At 35.5% G+C, this 13,290-nt stretch overlaps 3 protein-coding genes across 14 annotated transcripts; 2 read left to right on the top strand and 1 right to left on the bottom strand.

The window, feature by feature from the left end:
- Positions 1-184: 184 nt before the first annotated feature.
- LOC111306137 (large ribosomal subunit protein uL14x/uL14z/uL14y) lies at positions 185-1,732 on the top strand. Its single transcript, XM_089749836.1, has 4 exons — positions 185-319; positions 416-699; positions 936-977; positions 1,500-1,732. Exons 1-4 carry the CDS (start codon positions 306-308, stop codon positions 1,580-1,582), a joined length of 423 nt encoding a protein of 140 aa, XP_089605962.1. The 5' UTR covers positions 185-305; the 3' UTR covers positions 1,583-1,732.
- Positions 1,733-3,138: 1,406 nt separating this feature from the next.
- Positions 3,139-5,463, bottom strand: LOC111305334 (pentatricopeptide (PPR) repeat protein). The gene has a single exon (XM_022902762.2). It carries the CDS (start codon positions 5,332-5,334, stop codon positions 3,328-3,330), a length of 2,007 nt encoding a protein of 668 aa, XP_022758497.2. The 5' UTR covers positions 5,335-5,463; the 3' UTR covers positions 3,139-3,327.
- Positions 5,201-12,504, top strand: LOC111305336 (uncharacterized). Of its 12 annotated transcripts, none has more exons than XR_016331035.1 (10): positions 5,747-5,930; positions 6,112-6,210; positions 6,307-6,761; positions 7,072-7,273; positions 8,127-8,297; positions 9,390-9,490; positions 9,891-9,959; positions 10,068-10,116; positions 10,521-11,769; positions 11,858-12,504. XR_016331035.1 is itself a non-coding variant. In XM_089749826.1 (10 exons), the coding sequence occupies exons 1-9, from the start codon at positions 5,763-5,765 to the stop codon at positions 10,601-10,603; spliced, it is 1,389 nt and encodes a 462-aa protein (XP_089605952.1). In that variant the 5' UTR covers positions 5,747-5,762; the 3' UTR covers positions 10,604-10,631; positions 11,511-12,504. The 12 variants fall into 12 exon arrangements, 10 of the variants coding, with proteins under 10 accessions (XP_089605957.1, XP_089605952.1, XP_089605953.1 ...); XR_016331036.1 differs by lacking the exon at positions 11,858-12,504 and having other exon boundaries at positions 10,068-10,112; positions 10,521-10,636; positions 11,511-11,526; XM_089749826.1 differs by having other exon boundaries at positions 10,068-10,108; positions 10,521-10,631; positions 11,511-12,504.
- Positions 12,505-13,290: the final 786 nt, after the last annotated feature.

Below are 13,290 nucleotides of genomic sequence, written 5' to 3'. Positions count from 1 at the left end.
AAGTGACAATTAACATTATATTACAATTCCAGGTTTATCTTTTTTTTTTTTTTTTAATTATCCTTTTAGGGGAAGAAAAAAGGGATAAATTTGTAAAATCGTACGTTCGTATTCCAATTTGGCTGCTGTTAAACAAAACGCTGCGTTTTCGCTTAAGACAAGTGAAAACCAATATAGGCAACTGGGGGTGATGTAGCCGAATAGTCCAAAATTCTCAAATAAAACCTAGGCCAGAGTATGTAAAGAAGCAACCCTCGCTCAGGAAAAGAGGCGTAGACAAACGGAGCTGAGCAGAGACGATCAAAATGTCGAAGCGAGGTAAATACTTTCCTTCAGTTTCCCTTATTTTCCAACTGACCAAACAAAAACGACGGTGATCTCACGAATATTTTTTTTTTCTTTTAATTTACTACAGAAGGGGAGGTAGTGCGGGGAACAAGTTCAGGATGTCGCTGGGTTTACCCGTGGCGGCGACGGTTAACTGCGCAGACAACACGGGAGCCAAGAACCTCTACATCATTTCAGTGAAAGGAATCAAAGGGCGTCTCAATAGGCTTCCATCGGCTTGCGTCGGCGACATGGTCATGGCCACTGTCAAGAAAGGAAAGCCCGATTTGAGGAAGAAGGTGTTGCCAGCTGTCATCGTCCGACAACGCAAACCTTGGCGTAGAAAGGACGGCGTCTACATGTACTTCGAAGGTCCAAATTAATTCCTTTCACCCCTTTTTTCATGTTTTTATTTTATCTTTGTTGCTTATTTTGATAATTGATTGGTGGTTAATCTTAATGGGAAGCATATAATAATGGGAATTCGTCAGTTTTAAACAGCATGATGCTGTTGATTTTCTGATGCATTGTGTTAACTTTCTGCTGGTACATATGATTTATTTGTCTTTGTTTCAAAATTTAATTTGGGTTTGTTTATCTTTGTGCAGATAATGCTGGTGTCATTGTCAACCCCAAGGGAGAAATGAAAGGTAAACCAACTCACTCATCATCTTCATTCCATTTGATATATCCAATGATAATAATAGTGCTTGTTGAATTCTGGGTTTAAATGCAGACATTCAGCTGTTTATGATGATTTTGAGTTCTGTTCAAATGAGGTTTTTTTGCATGGTTTTTCTCTGGTTCTCTTGCTTTTGCAATGTCAGATGTGAAGTCAAGTGAATATCCCTGAAAATTTGCTGCTAGTGTATCAAATTTTCTGAATCGGTGCACATTCATCAGTGACCCTTCACTGATGTTGTAAAAAATGTAATTTGTATTCGTCCGGGTTAACTTAGAACCTAAGAAATGCTAGTTATCTTAGAAGTATGGTTTCCCAAACATGACTTGAAAAGATGATGCTTTATCTGCGATTTTCACGGCCATAGGTGTAATGAAATACCTTTTGTAAGGCTGGTTCTATATTATTGACATGAAGTTCAGTGGCCGAAAGTGAGATGTTGGATTTAATGTTTGAAACTTATTTGGGTTCATTGATTTGGTGTTTTCAGGATCTGCTATCACTGGTCCCATTGGAAAGGAATGTGCTGATCTGTGGCCTAGAATTGCAAGTGCTGCCAATGCTATTGTCTGAAAGATTTTCATGGTTTTGTCTGTGGTTGTAGTTTTGATGTTATCTTTCTATGATTTTCCTTATTAACATGATTTGAGAGATTTTGATCAAACAGTTGTAAAATTTGCAGCATATTTTGGTATATTTAGTTGTCTAAAACTTATTTTCTTATTCTTTTATGGTATTACAACTGTTTTAGCATGCTTACAACTTTTTCAGCGTAAGTAGAAACAACAAAATCCTCCCAATGTGATGCTTTGGAGCATTACAAGTTCCACCGCTATACCAATTTGCATAAATCACATGATTTTCCTCATCCAACTAGCCTTAGAAATTGGGGACCGTTTAGTAGTTGATTGTTGCCATCCTTTGTGTTGACTCCCATAGATCCGCCTACACTCTTGCAAAACCTGAGGAGATTTTGTTATGGAGTGATTGGCTCGTGGTGCATAGATCATTTTGTTATGTCACTTTTATTTTGTTGTTTATTAGTTTGTTGCTCCTCGGATGCACGAATTAATTTTATTTATTTAAATATTTGTATATATATATTAATATTATTTAATTCACATGTTTAAAGTACATATAAAATGCATATAACTTGCAACATGGTCATCAGTTAGGTTGCAACATGATTGTGGATTTGATTTATAGAGGTTGAATTATTATCATTTTTGAATTAAAAAATTGAAAGAATTTAATAATAATAATAATAATAATAGTTAGGTTGCAACATGGAGATATGTATGGGTAATCACTCGCTGTTTTGAGAGCATGGGTAGAGATCACCAGGCCGTCCATTTATTGTGCAAGCAGTAGAAACATTAGGAACAGCAATTAATTTAATATTAAAGTTTTAAATTAAGAGTTGAATAAGAAATTCTAATGATAATGTCATAATCTCTAAGATTAATTATGAGATTTTAAATTAAGAGTTACGTATAAATTTAAATTAAGATAAGATATCTTTTATTTAAAATCAAAAGAGAGATGAAGACAAAAAGGTTATCAATTATGGACACCAAAAAAAAAAAAAAAAATTCAAACAAATAATTGGTAGTTACCAAGATAAGTCAAATAATTAAAAGGCTATAGAAAATAAGACAAAGAAGTCAATAATCCATAATATGTTTGAGCGAAAAACTATTGAATTTTAAAAGTTATACTTGAATTTTGGATTTAATATATCAAATAAGATTAAATTTTGAAAGTTTAGGGTAGTCAAATAAGTTTTTAAATATATTTTTTGATAAATATATTTAAATCATACGTATCAATAAAAAGATAAATTTTAATTTACGTGTAAAAATAAATTATGCACGTAAATGCTTATTTTAATAAATCTTAATTGGTAACTATATATGTTATAATATATATATATATATATGTGTATATTTGATAATAATTTTTGTATATCATTTTATTTAATTATTATTATTATTATTATTATTATTATTTTTCACGTGTTCTAGTAAATGGATTCTCTGGTTGAAGTGAAGAGAAACTACACGTACCATAGAGTAAGTTAGAGCAGACACGGAAGTTTTGAGTGGCTGAGTTTAATGGTGAAGAATGTCTGAATTAAATTTATGTCTTAAATTGCATTGAAATTTTAGTTCAATTGATTGCTACATAATTTTTGCTTGAAGAGCATGATTCAAATCCCTTCGCGAAATACAAAATAAATACTAAGTCACTTATTCTATACTAAAGAAATGATCAGATAAAAAAATCTCTCATCAACTGCGAAAGTTGCTAAAACCCTCTTACCAATAATCTCTACAAGAACATTTTCCATTTTTGAAATGATGAAATCTACTAGCATCTCGGACAATAATTTCTCTATTTTTTAGCTCTGATATGATCTTAATAGCAACATGGCAATCACTGCAGATCCGCAAATTCTTAATCACCCTTATAGGAGCAGAAGCAGGAGTATTCATTAGAGCAAAAGCAATAGCCATTTTCTCGCTATGGTGAGCCAAGTTGTACTCTTTTTCCTCCTTATCCATGTCATGCAGAATAGAACTAGTGTCAGGCACATAACCCCGTAACTTCATCTCTGCTGTTAATTCTTTCAAATATAAATCAATCTCCTCCGATTGTGGATGCGCTTTATCACCCATGCAAAACTGATGAATTTCATTCTTGATTTCCAACCAACTTACACCAGGCTCTTTCTTCACTCTGTTATCTCTCATGGCTTTTCTGACCTCAGAAACATCCTGCCACCTTTTAGCAGAAGCATGAATGTTTGAAAGAAGTACATAGGAAGCTGAATCCTGAGGATCAAGCTTAAGCACTTCTTCAGCTATTCTTCTTGCCATGTCTGCGTTCTTGTGGATCTTACATGCAGATAACAAAGTTTTCCATATGATAGCATCTCCTTTCACTGGCATTGATCTTATCATAGCCTCTGCTTCATCCAAACAACCAGACCTACCAAGCAAGTCAACAACGCAAGTATAGTGCTGTACTCTAGGCTTTATTCCATGCTTCTCTGACATCAAGTTAAAGAACTCAAGTCCTTTATCTTTAAGCCCACAGTGACTGCAAGCATAAAGCAAGCTCAAGAAAGTAATATCATTTGGCTCCAATTCTTCTTGCTTCATCTGTTCAAACAACTCAACAGCTTCCACTCCTCGTCCATGAAACCCATATGCAGCAATCATCGAGCTCCATGACACAAGATCTGCCTCTTCACATTCCAAGAAAACTTTAATAGAATCTTCCAAGCAACCACACCTCGAATACATGCTAATTAATGAACTTATCACACCAACTACCGAACGTGCACCAGTTTTAATCACATCAGCATGAATCTGCTCACCTTGTCCTAATGTTGCCAACTCTGAGCAAGAACTAAGGACACTAACAAACGTGATCTTATCAGGTCTAAAACCAGTCATTTTCATCATATTATAAAGATGCAATGCACTCTCAGAGTAGCCATTTTGGGCGTTCCCAGCAATGAGAGTATTCCAAGCAACCATATTCCGAATCGGCATTGATTTAATCACACTTTCCCCTTCCCCCAAACTTCCACACTTCATATACATATGAGCCAAAGAACTTCCAACAACCAAATGAAACTCGAGTCCGCATTTCATCACACAACAATGAACTTGCCTCCCTACAAACAAAGCTTTCAAACCGGCACACCCTCTAAGAACACTAGAAAGAGTGAAGTCATCCGGCGAGAACCCCGAAGCATGCATTTCTCTAAACAACCAAAGTCCCTCTTCATTAAACTCAAACTGGATAAAACCTGCCACCATAGCATTCCACGTGGCAATATTTCTCTCAGGCATTTCATCAAACACTTTTCTGGCACCTTCCAGATCACCAACATGCATATGTCCACCAATCAAAATGTTGCAAGACATAATATTCTTCCGAACCATAACATTATACAATGAAACAGCAGCTTGTAAGTTCCCGAATTTGGAGTACATGTTTAGTAAGTGATTTGATATAAACCTGTCTTTTGAAGACCCAGATGTGATAACTAAAGAATGAAGCTGTTTCCCAAGAGAAAGTGAGTTTTGGGGGATGCAAGATTGGATAAGGTTGGAAAACAGAGGTGGGTCTGCCCATATTTGAGGATGGAACCTATCAAAGGCGTGTTTTGTGAGTCCTTTGGAGCAGAGATCGGTGAGTTCTAAGGTGAAATTTGGAGCAGATTCACAGGCGGCATTTGTAGAAAGAAAACGAAAGAAACAAGAGAAACGTAAAGGTAAGCAACTACTAGGAAAATACCTACCCCTACCCATGCGACAAAGACCCGACCGGTTATATCAGGTCCATATGTTGCGACCTTATCAACTCATATGAGATTCTCTCTTGTAAAAATTAAAAACTTAGAAGTAAAATCGTCCCATAAGGAAAACTAGTTTAGTTTTCTTTCTCATTTTTTGGGCTTTCTTTAGCCTTTTGAGACTATAAGTTGGGCGGGAAAATTGAAAAGCCGCAGCCAAAAACGTCGCAGTCTTCTCTTTAGAGTAGACTCTACCTCTACACCTTTCTTTCTGTTTTATTTTCTCTCTCTCTTTTTTTTTTCTTCCATGAATCCCACATCGTCCGCTCTTTAAACACTATCAGTTCCGATCGAAGTCCAGTTTGGCTTCAAACCTCTGCCGAATCCGGTCTGTCATTTCGAAACCGACATCGTTAAAAACAGAAATAAAGGAAGAAAAAAAGCATGGGATGGAATCACCCAGACATATCGTTGGAAGAAATGATGAAACTGATAAAAGGGTTTGTAGATATACTAATTTTAGCATCTGGGTATCAATCATCTGGTCTTCTCGCCCATTGGGACTCCGATAACATCAAGCGAGCGTTTCAATGGGCTCTCTTCTTTGAAAAAGTCAGTAGTTAGTACCCTCTGTCTCTCTCTATAAAAACTCATTGCTTGGGTGATTCTATTTTATGTAAGATGGTGGTTGTTCAAGAAATTTGAGATATTTCCCTAAAAAAGTTCTTTTTCATTTGTTAATTGGGGCAAAGTAAATTATCTTAATTGAAATTTCTTTTACCACATTGTTTAGGTTTTTAGGCGTTTAAGCAGCTGGGATGTTTACCAAGAGTCTATCGAGGAACTTGATGCAGCTCTCTTTGAAATGACATCTCATCCTTCCTTTTCTCAGGTTCTGGTCTTTTTATTTCCTGCTTTCTTATATACTAATTGAAATTCTATGTGGTTGTATTGTTATTAGTTTCATTTTTTTCTTTAATCATGGCAGGGTCTTGCACATTTATCATCTGCTACTCTTATAGGGGCAAGAGGTTTTATGTTGGAACACTTGCTCCATAATTTACCATTGAGGGATTCACATCTAAGAGCAGTTTTGACAGCAATCATCGAGATGGATCTTAGTGACCTTGCACAGACAAAACATGATTGTCTCAGTGCATATTTGAATAGTTTGACACTGCAAAATAGAAATTGTATGAGGAATTTGATTACATCATCTCCAGATGTAACTACAAATGTGGAAACTGAAAAGTCTGGCAGTGGTAATTTTACGAAACTTGCTATTCAGGAACTCTTCAGGAGGCAATCTTCCGTGTCATGCATATCAAGTATTGAGGAAGCAGTGGATGTTCTTTCTAATGCTGTAAGACATAGCAGCTGGACTGAGTCTGATTGTAGCTTACTTGGAGAACAAACAAATGAAAATCTTCCGGCTTTATTGCAGTAAGTACTAATATTCTTGCTAGTAATTCCATGTCAGAAACCACATTGCTCAGAAACATGAATATATTAGTGAGTACTTAGTTCTTAAAAGGAGATGGAATCTGTTATTTTCGTTACATCACCACTCAACTGTCTAAAAGACTATCTTTTATTCTCTTTGAAACTCATGGATCTTCCTTTTTAGTATTTCAGCTAACAATTTTCTATGCCGTAATCAGAATCAGTGAGATACACTGGACATATCAATTGCTTCTACTTTGCATCACTTTTCTTGAATTTCTGAGCCAAAATATTTTGTTTTTGTACCTAGACGTGCAGATGCATTAGTTGATGTTGTCTCATGGAACCGTTGGAAATCAAGGGCTGTGTTATATTTTCTTGATACGAGAACTATTAGATTGGTTTCTGGTTCCAGTTTAATATTTTCTGGCACTAACGCACAATGGGGGAAAGTGTTTGAGCAGCTGAATTTTTCTGAAAAAAGTAGCAACAATGATTTACATGAGGCAATCGTAAGTTTGTTCTATTTGATATAAATGATAGTGATTTAAGCTTGCTTTACCATGGTTGATGTGTACCCTAGCAGTGAGTGTCACATTTTTGTTCATGTCTATACTTGTATAGTTCTTGCTCGTATGCATTTGCTATGTTTTTGGCTGTCATGTCATTATGTCCATCTACATGTTGCAAGTGGTAGCTATGATAGATTTGGTGGCCGGGGAAATATGAAACTTTTGGTAGAAAGACACTGATTTAATGTTATATACCTCTAGATATGCTAGGCTATGCAATTGTTTGCCTTTTGTTTGTAATGACTTTGAATGAGTGATTTACATTCCAAGGTACTTTCATTTATGATTTCAGAAAAAGAAAAGCATATTTGTTTCTTTCTTTAACTGTTTGATGTTACATGATGTTTATGATAGATGTCCAATTGCTGCAATTACATTGAAAGTAAAGGAGCTTGAAAGCTTGTTTTTATTCTTGGGAAAAAGACAGCCTAGTTTTAAAGTTGCAATTAGTTTGGGGCAATTTTAGCCACAGCAAGCATTAAACTCCGTCTTGCATCTGCAACTTGATTGCAGCAGAAAAATTTTTTCTTCTTTTTTACAAGAGCACAGTTTCAGTTTTCATTTTTGGTATGAACTGGTAGTGATCAATTAATTGCGCTTAGGTCTTAGTGTGACCACTAATATCTTGCATAGCCAAGATTGGTTTTGGTCATATACTGGTAGGGTGGTGGTAGATGTGGTGTCTGTTCAATTTATATATGTGGGGATTCATCTTATGTGAGTCTTGGTCTGTTTTAAGCTCTAATTTTTACTTATAAATCCTCATTTTCCCCCTTCTTGTCTCTTGATACAGGAACTCTTGTTACTTGGATGCATTGCAAGCAGATGGAATTGCATCATTGAACACTTGATGTCAGTATCTTATGATTCTGTTACCATCTCAAAGCAATATCATGTACTTGCTAACTCGGTCTTTGGAAAATCTCAAAGTTTTCATCAAAAAGAGGGAACAATAAAATCAAAGGTATCTTTTAGGGGTGAATTGTGGAGATCAGTGAGTGTTGCATATATCTGTTTTCTTGTAGTGCAACCATCTTTAGGTACTTGTGTTTTGTTTGTGTGCTTATGTATGTATCTAGCATGCATGCATGCATATCTGTCTGTCTGTATGTATGTGTGTATGTATTTATTTATTTATTTATGTATGCATGTATTGAAGGAGCTTAATTGTGTTTGATCTTATTTTAGCACTGATTTTTTGTTTTGTTAATTTCTTTATTTCAACTTTCTTTATTATTGTAGGGCTTTTTGTTATGATAATAAAGGTGGTTTTTATGTTTCTAGTATTTTATATAAGATGCTGGATGATTATACTGCCCAGAGTTCTATGATTTAGTCCCTGATTTTGCTGTAGTCATTGGTTTTGTGCCTGCAGCCTTGCTGATCTCAAAATCTCAATTGACCTTCAATATGCCCAGAGTTCTGAAAACCCTTGATTTTTGGAAGGGTCCTGACTTTTAAATTCTTGGGAAGAATAAAGATCCTAAGCTTTATGTATAGTTTAACTGTATTTCTTCATACCTGTTTTCGTATTCAAAGTCACCTCACTATCCTATCAGACATGGTGTTTCTGCCATTTTTACCACTTCTTTCTTTTCCTCCTTTAACCAGGAACCAATCATTCTTGGGCTGCTGCACAAAAACATTTGGAAAAGATTTGTTTGGTTGATACTGAAAAGCAGAAAAGGACCTATTAGCCTCATTCTTGTAGTTTGCTTTTATCTTTACTCCTTATCTATAGCATTAAAACCATTGCCGTGGGAAGGACCAAATCCTTGTAGTTTTTTTTGTTTCTTTTCTGTCAAAAAATTGGACATCTACGGTGACTATCTTCAAATTGTGCAATATACAGCAGATATGGAGACTTAGTCAAATGACTTATTTTGCCCCTAAACCCCAAGTAGTGTGCTTCACATTTTCAATTGTAGTGCAATTTGCTCCGCAAGTTTATATTTTGTATATTTGTGAATTTGCGTGTTAATGTTGTTATACTGGACTTGCTTTTAGTCTTCTAGTTTTCAACATATTTATAGTTTTTTTTGGTTGTCTAAATTAGGAAGGCGATATTCTTGATTATCTGATGGGACTGTTGGGTGATAAAATTCATCTGTTGTGGAAATCATCTCCTGCTCTGGTGGCAATTTCACTTCCATCCTGGTATTGTTAATCTCTGTGTGTGGATTTGGATAATTTTAATCAGCTCACTTTGTCGGAATAGATAATTGGGACATTCCATACATGTCAGATTGTGAACAATAACACTTCATCTTTTATGCTTGTTTAAAATTTAGGAGATTGCAGAAGTTTAATATTAAAATTTTAATACAAGGCCTATTGTGCTATCCAACGATGCTAATGGCAGAAATAAGATAATAGGAATTAGAAACTCTTATCATTATTAATAAATTTATGATCATTGAATGTCTCCCTATTACCAACGGAAAGGTTCAATTTCCATTGGATTTTAATATTAATACTGGCCTGTGGACATTTCTATATATGAGTGCTTGTAGTCTGCCTTCTCCATGATTCAAGATGGTTGTAACTTGTATTGCAGGTCAACCTTATTTAGACTTTACTTGAGTGAAATAGAGACTCAATTCAAAGGAAATCCTTCAACGATGAGGTTTGGCATTTTTAAATCAAATTTTAATTGTTCATTATAGTGTGACACATTGTTTTGAGCCTTCCATGACAGTATTCTCATTCCAATTCCATATATCTTGTCTTGTAGATGCTGCAGTTGCATTCAAGATAGGAATGAGCATAAAGACTGTGAGTATGTTAGTTCTCCATATCATATACTCTTCATGCATGCTTTTATACAGTCTCCACGACTTGTGATTGTTTTACGTTCCTGGCTGAGTCATGTTCAGCAATACGTAGGTCTGTTGGCTAGTTGGATTGAAATGCTGAATGCAACAATCCTTCCATGCAATGCATAGTCAATCAACATAGGGACAACAGGGAACCTACTCCTGATTTTTTTTTATTTCCAGTTATCTGTTTCTTCTTTATTCAGATTCTATGCTTTATGCCTACTGAAATAGATCACTCTAATCTTGTTTAGGTATTAATTATAAAATAGATGAGCTGTTTCTTTTCGGATAATTGAAGAAATTTTAACTTTTAGAATGGATGAAGATTTGTATAAAATATCTAAGTAGATAGTGTGATGTATTCCCAGGTGAACTCGCTGAGAGAATTTGGTGTCTTTACATCTTTCATGCTTGTGGCTCTCAAACGATACATGGAACATGTGATGCTTAATAGCTGAAATTTATAATGCTGATCTTCAGTAAGGTTCCCTTTTCTTTTCTATATCTATTGCAGAAAATGGCATTTTAGTTACATATACTTGTATCTGGCCGGAGTTATATTTTATCTAAACTTTTGTTGTTAAATATCACGTATGGCGCTAGCTGTATGTAAATTTTAGCCAGGATTTTAAATACACAATCAAGATAAATCTTAGTCTTTCAAAATTCACAATGCATAAGTTTGTTTGTCCCACTTTGTTATGATCAAGCATAAAGAGAGGTTGATTTGGGTATTGTAAGAAGCAAAACCTGAAAATTGGAACTTGTTTTAGAATTGACATGATCACATATTTATACCCTTCCCTCTCTTCTCTTCTCCTCTAGGGAAATGGTAAGAAATGAGAGAGGCTGCAAAGAGGTCCATTTTAGTGCGTAAAACAAAGGATAAACTCATATTTGGTTATGTACAGATTTGCTCTAAAATTTTCAGGATAAAAGCAATGTCCACTTCTCTATAGAGAAATTTCACCAAAAAAATCCGGGAAAATTGAAAAAATGTAAAATATTAGATTTGCTACTGAAAATGGCCTTTTTTTTTTTTTCACTAGGATGAAAGTTATTATTATTTTACTTTTTGTACAAAGAAAAGGGTGATCAAACTTATTATTGCATAAAGTATGGTGGTGCCTGTTTTTGTTACTATTTATTTTTAACAAGCATCTGTTTTCTGCCCCACAAAAATATTTCACATCTTTGTGGGCCTTTATATAAAGTGAGACCAAACCTTTCTGGCCCTTTTTGCTTTCCTCCTTTCAGCACCAGAACAGTCAACCTTAGGCATGGACGGCATAAACTTTTTTGTCACAGCAAACCTAACCTTGCTCTCTCTCTCTCTCTCTCTTTTTCTTTAACTGTAGATGCTCCGAAAGTTTACCATTCGTAAACCAGAAGAGAAATCATAAATGATAAACACTAGCAACTTTTTGGAAGGCTAGCCAATTCAAAAAGTGCTCATTAGTCATCACAGACATCACATCACTACTTTTTCCAAGTTGAGAAAATGGATGACCTAGGAATGATGGCAAAGCAAAGTGGAAAGAACTTTGGGTGATAATGATTCTGATTTCAGGCAAATGGGAAAATGCCATCTAACATCTCAGACAGTGATGTTTGCTGGTAGGTATTAGATGCATGAAACGCTCAATATTTCATACTATCTTTGAAACTATATATCTTATTGCCCTTATTGCTTTAACCTTGCAAGCTCTCCTCCTAAGAGTGGATTCATAGTTAGAAGTTAGGTAGGCGCTAGCATTGAAAATTCTGAAAATGCAAATCTTGAAGAAAATTCAGTTGAAGTGGGAAAAGAAAGTAGCAAACGATGGGTATGCTGTCAAACTTATCAGTGTACAAAGAAGCCCGACTTTGTGTTGCCGCTCAAGACCATATGTCTTGAAGCAGTTTGTTTTGAAGCTCAAGTCACAGTGGAGGCAAGCTTTGAGATTGCAAAGAAGCAGCATGCAGTTCAGTTATGACTTCCACAGCTATTCTCTGAACTTTGATGATGGGTTTTCCCATGAACATGTCATACTGAATTCAACACGATGAACTTTTGGCTCTCTTCTCCAAATAAGTACTACATCTGATTGTTTTCAGTTTTTTTTTTCTTTTGGGGGGGGGGGGGGGGGTGGAATTTGATGCGTAAATAAAGAAGGTTTTACCATTTTATGTGTTTATTCGGTCTTCTGTTGGCTATAACTGTTGTCTGTTGTCGCCCCGTTGAATTTTCTATGATGACAGTTGTAATTAGTTTCAAAATCTGAGATGGTAGGAGTTTCAGACCATGTATATTTTTTCCCTCAGTAAAATATAAGCAGAAACAGTCACGCATAGTGCAATATTCCTGATTCATTCCCAGCTTTCCCTGATCTTTTGGTTGCCGAAAGCAAAAAGCATTATCTGGGTTTAAACGTTTGGTATGATTGCATATTTTCCCCTGCTTCTGAGCTTAAGCAATGGTGTTGGCTTCATTCACAACTTCTCTAAGAGTTATGAATCCTGGAACCATCACTTAAATTTCTACGTTCAATTTCTAGGTATAAGAATATTTAATTGCATCCAAGCACGTATATTTTCTTTCTGAAGGAGTCTGCAAGAACAAGAAGGGAAAAAAGAAAAAATAAACTGGTATTGTAGCTACTGAAAGGTTATATTCACTGGCCAACCATCGATTCTTCTGCCCCACATCTGCTGTCAAAAAGATGAAAGAGACTGGTATTGTAGCTAAAATGACGCGTATTTGGCCCTTCCACTATCCACTGCTTTTTCTCCTTTTGTTAACGCCGAAACCAAGACATAAATCATCTATCTACTATTCCTCTACCACTTGTAAATTGTTTTAAGTAATGAATGAAATGCACAAAACTAGAACTCGCGAAGTTAATTTAAGGCATTTTTGTTGTTTTAGCCTTATCTTTGATCTCGAGTATAAATGATTACTCCGTGTTTGATGGCAAGAATTGCGGTACATATCACTTCTTTATTGGCCCTGAAATAATTGAGAAAAATTCTTAAAAAGTACCTGGCACAGTATCAGATAGGGCATCCAAGGCTGAAAGAAGCTGTGCGGCTGAGCCTCTAATGAGTACATGCCAGGGTGAAAAATAAATGGTATAGAGGGAAGTGGGAACAACATGA

This window comes from Durio zibethinus, chromosome 21, assembly GCF_047325235.1.
Source record: "Durio zibethinus cultivar Kanyao isolate XHJ-2024 chromosome 21, ASM4732523v1, whole genome shotgun sequence".
NCBI classification, from domain to species: Eukaryota; Viridiplantae; Streptophyta; class Magnoliopsida; order Malvales; family Malvaceae; genus Durio; species Durio zibethinus.
Note: the sequence above shows the minus strand (reverse complement) of the source record. Positions and strands in the feature narration are given on the sequence as shown.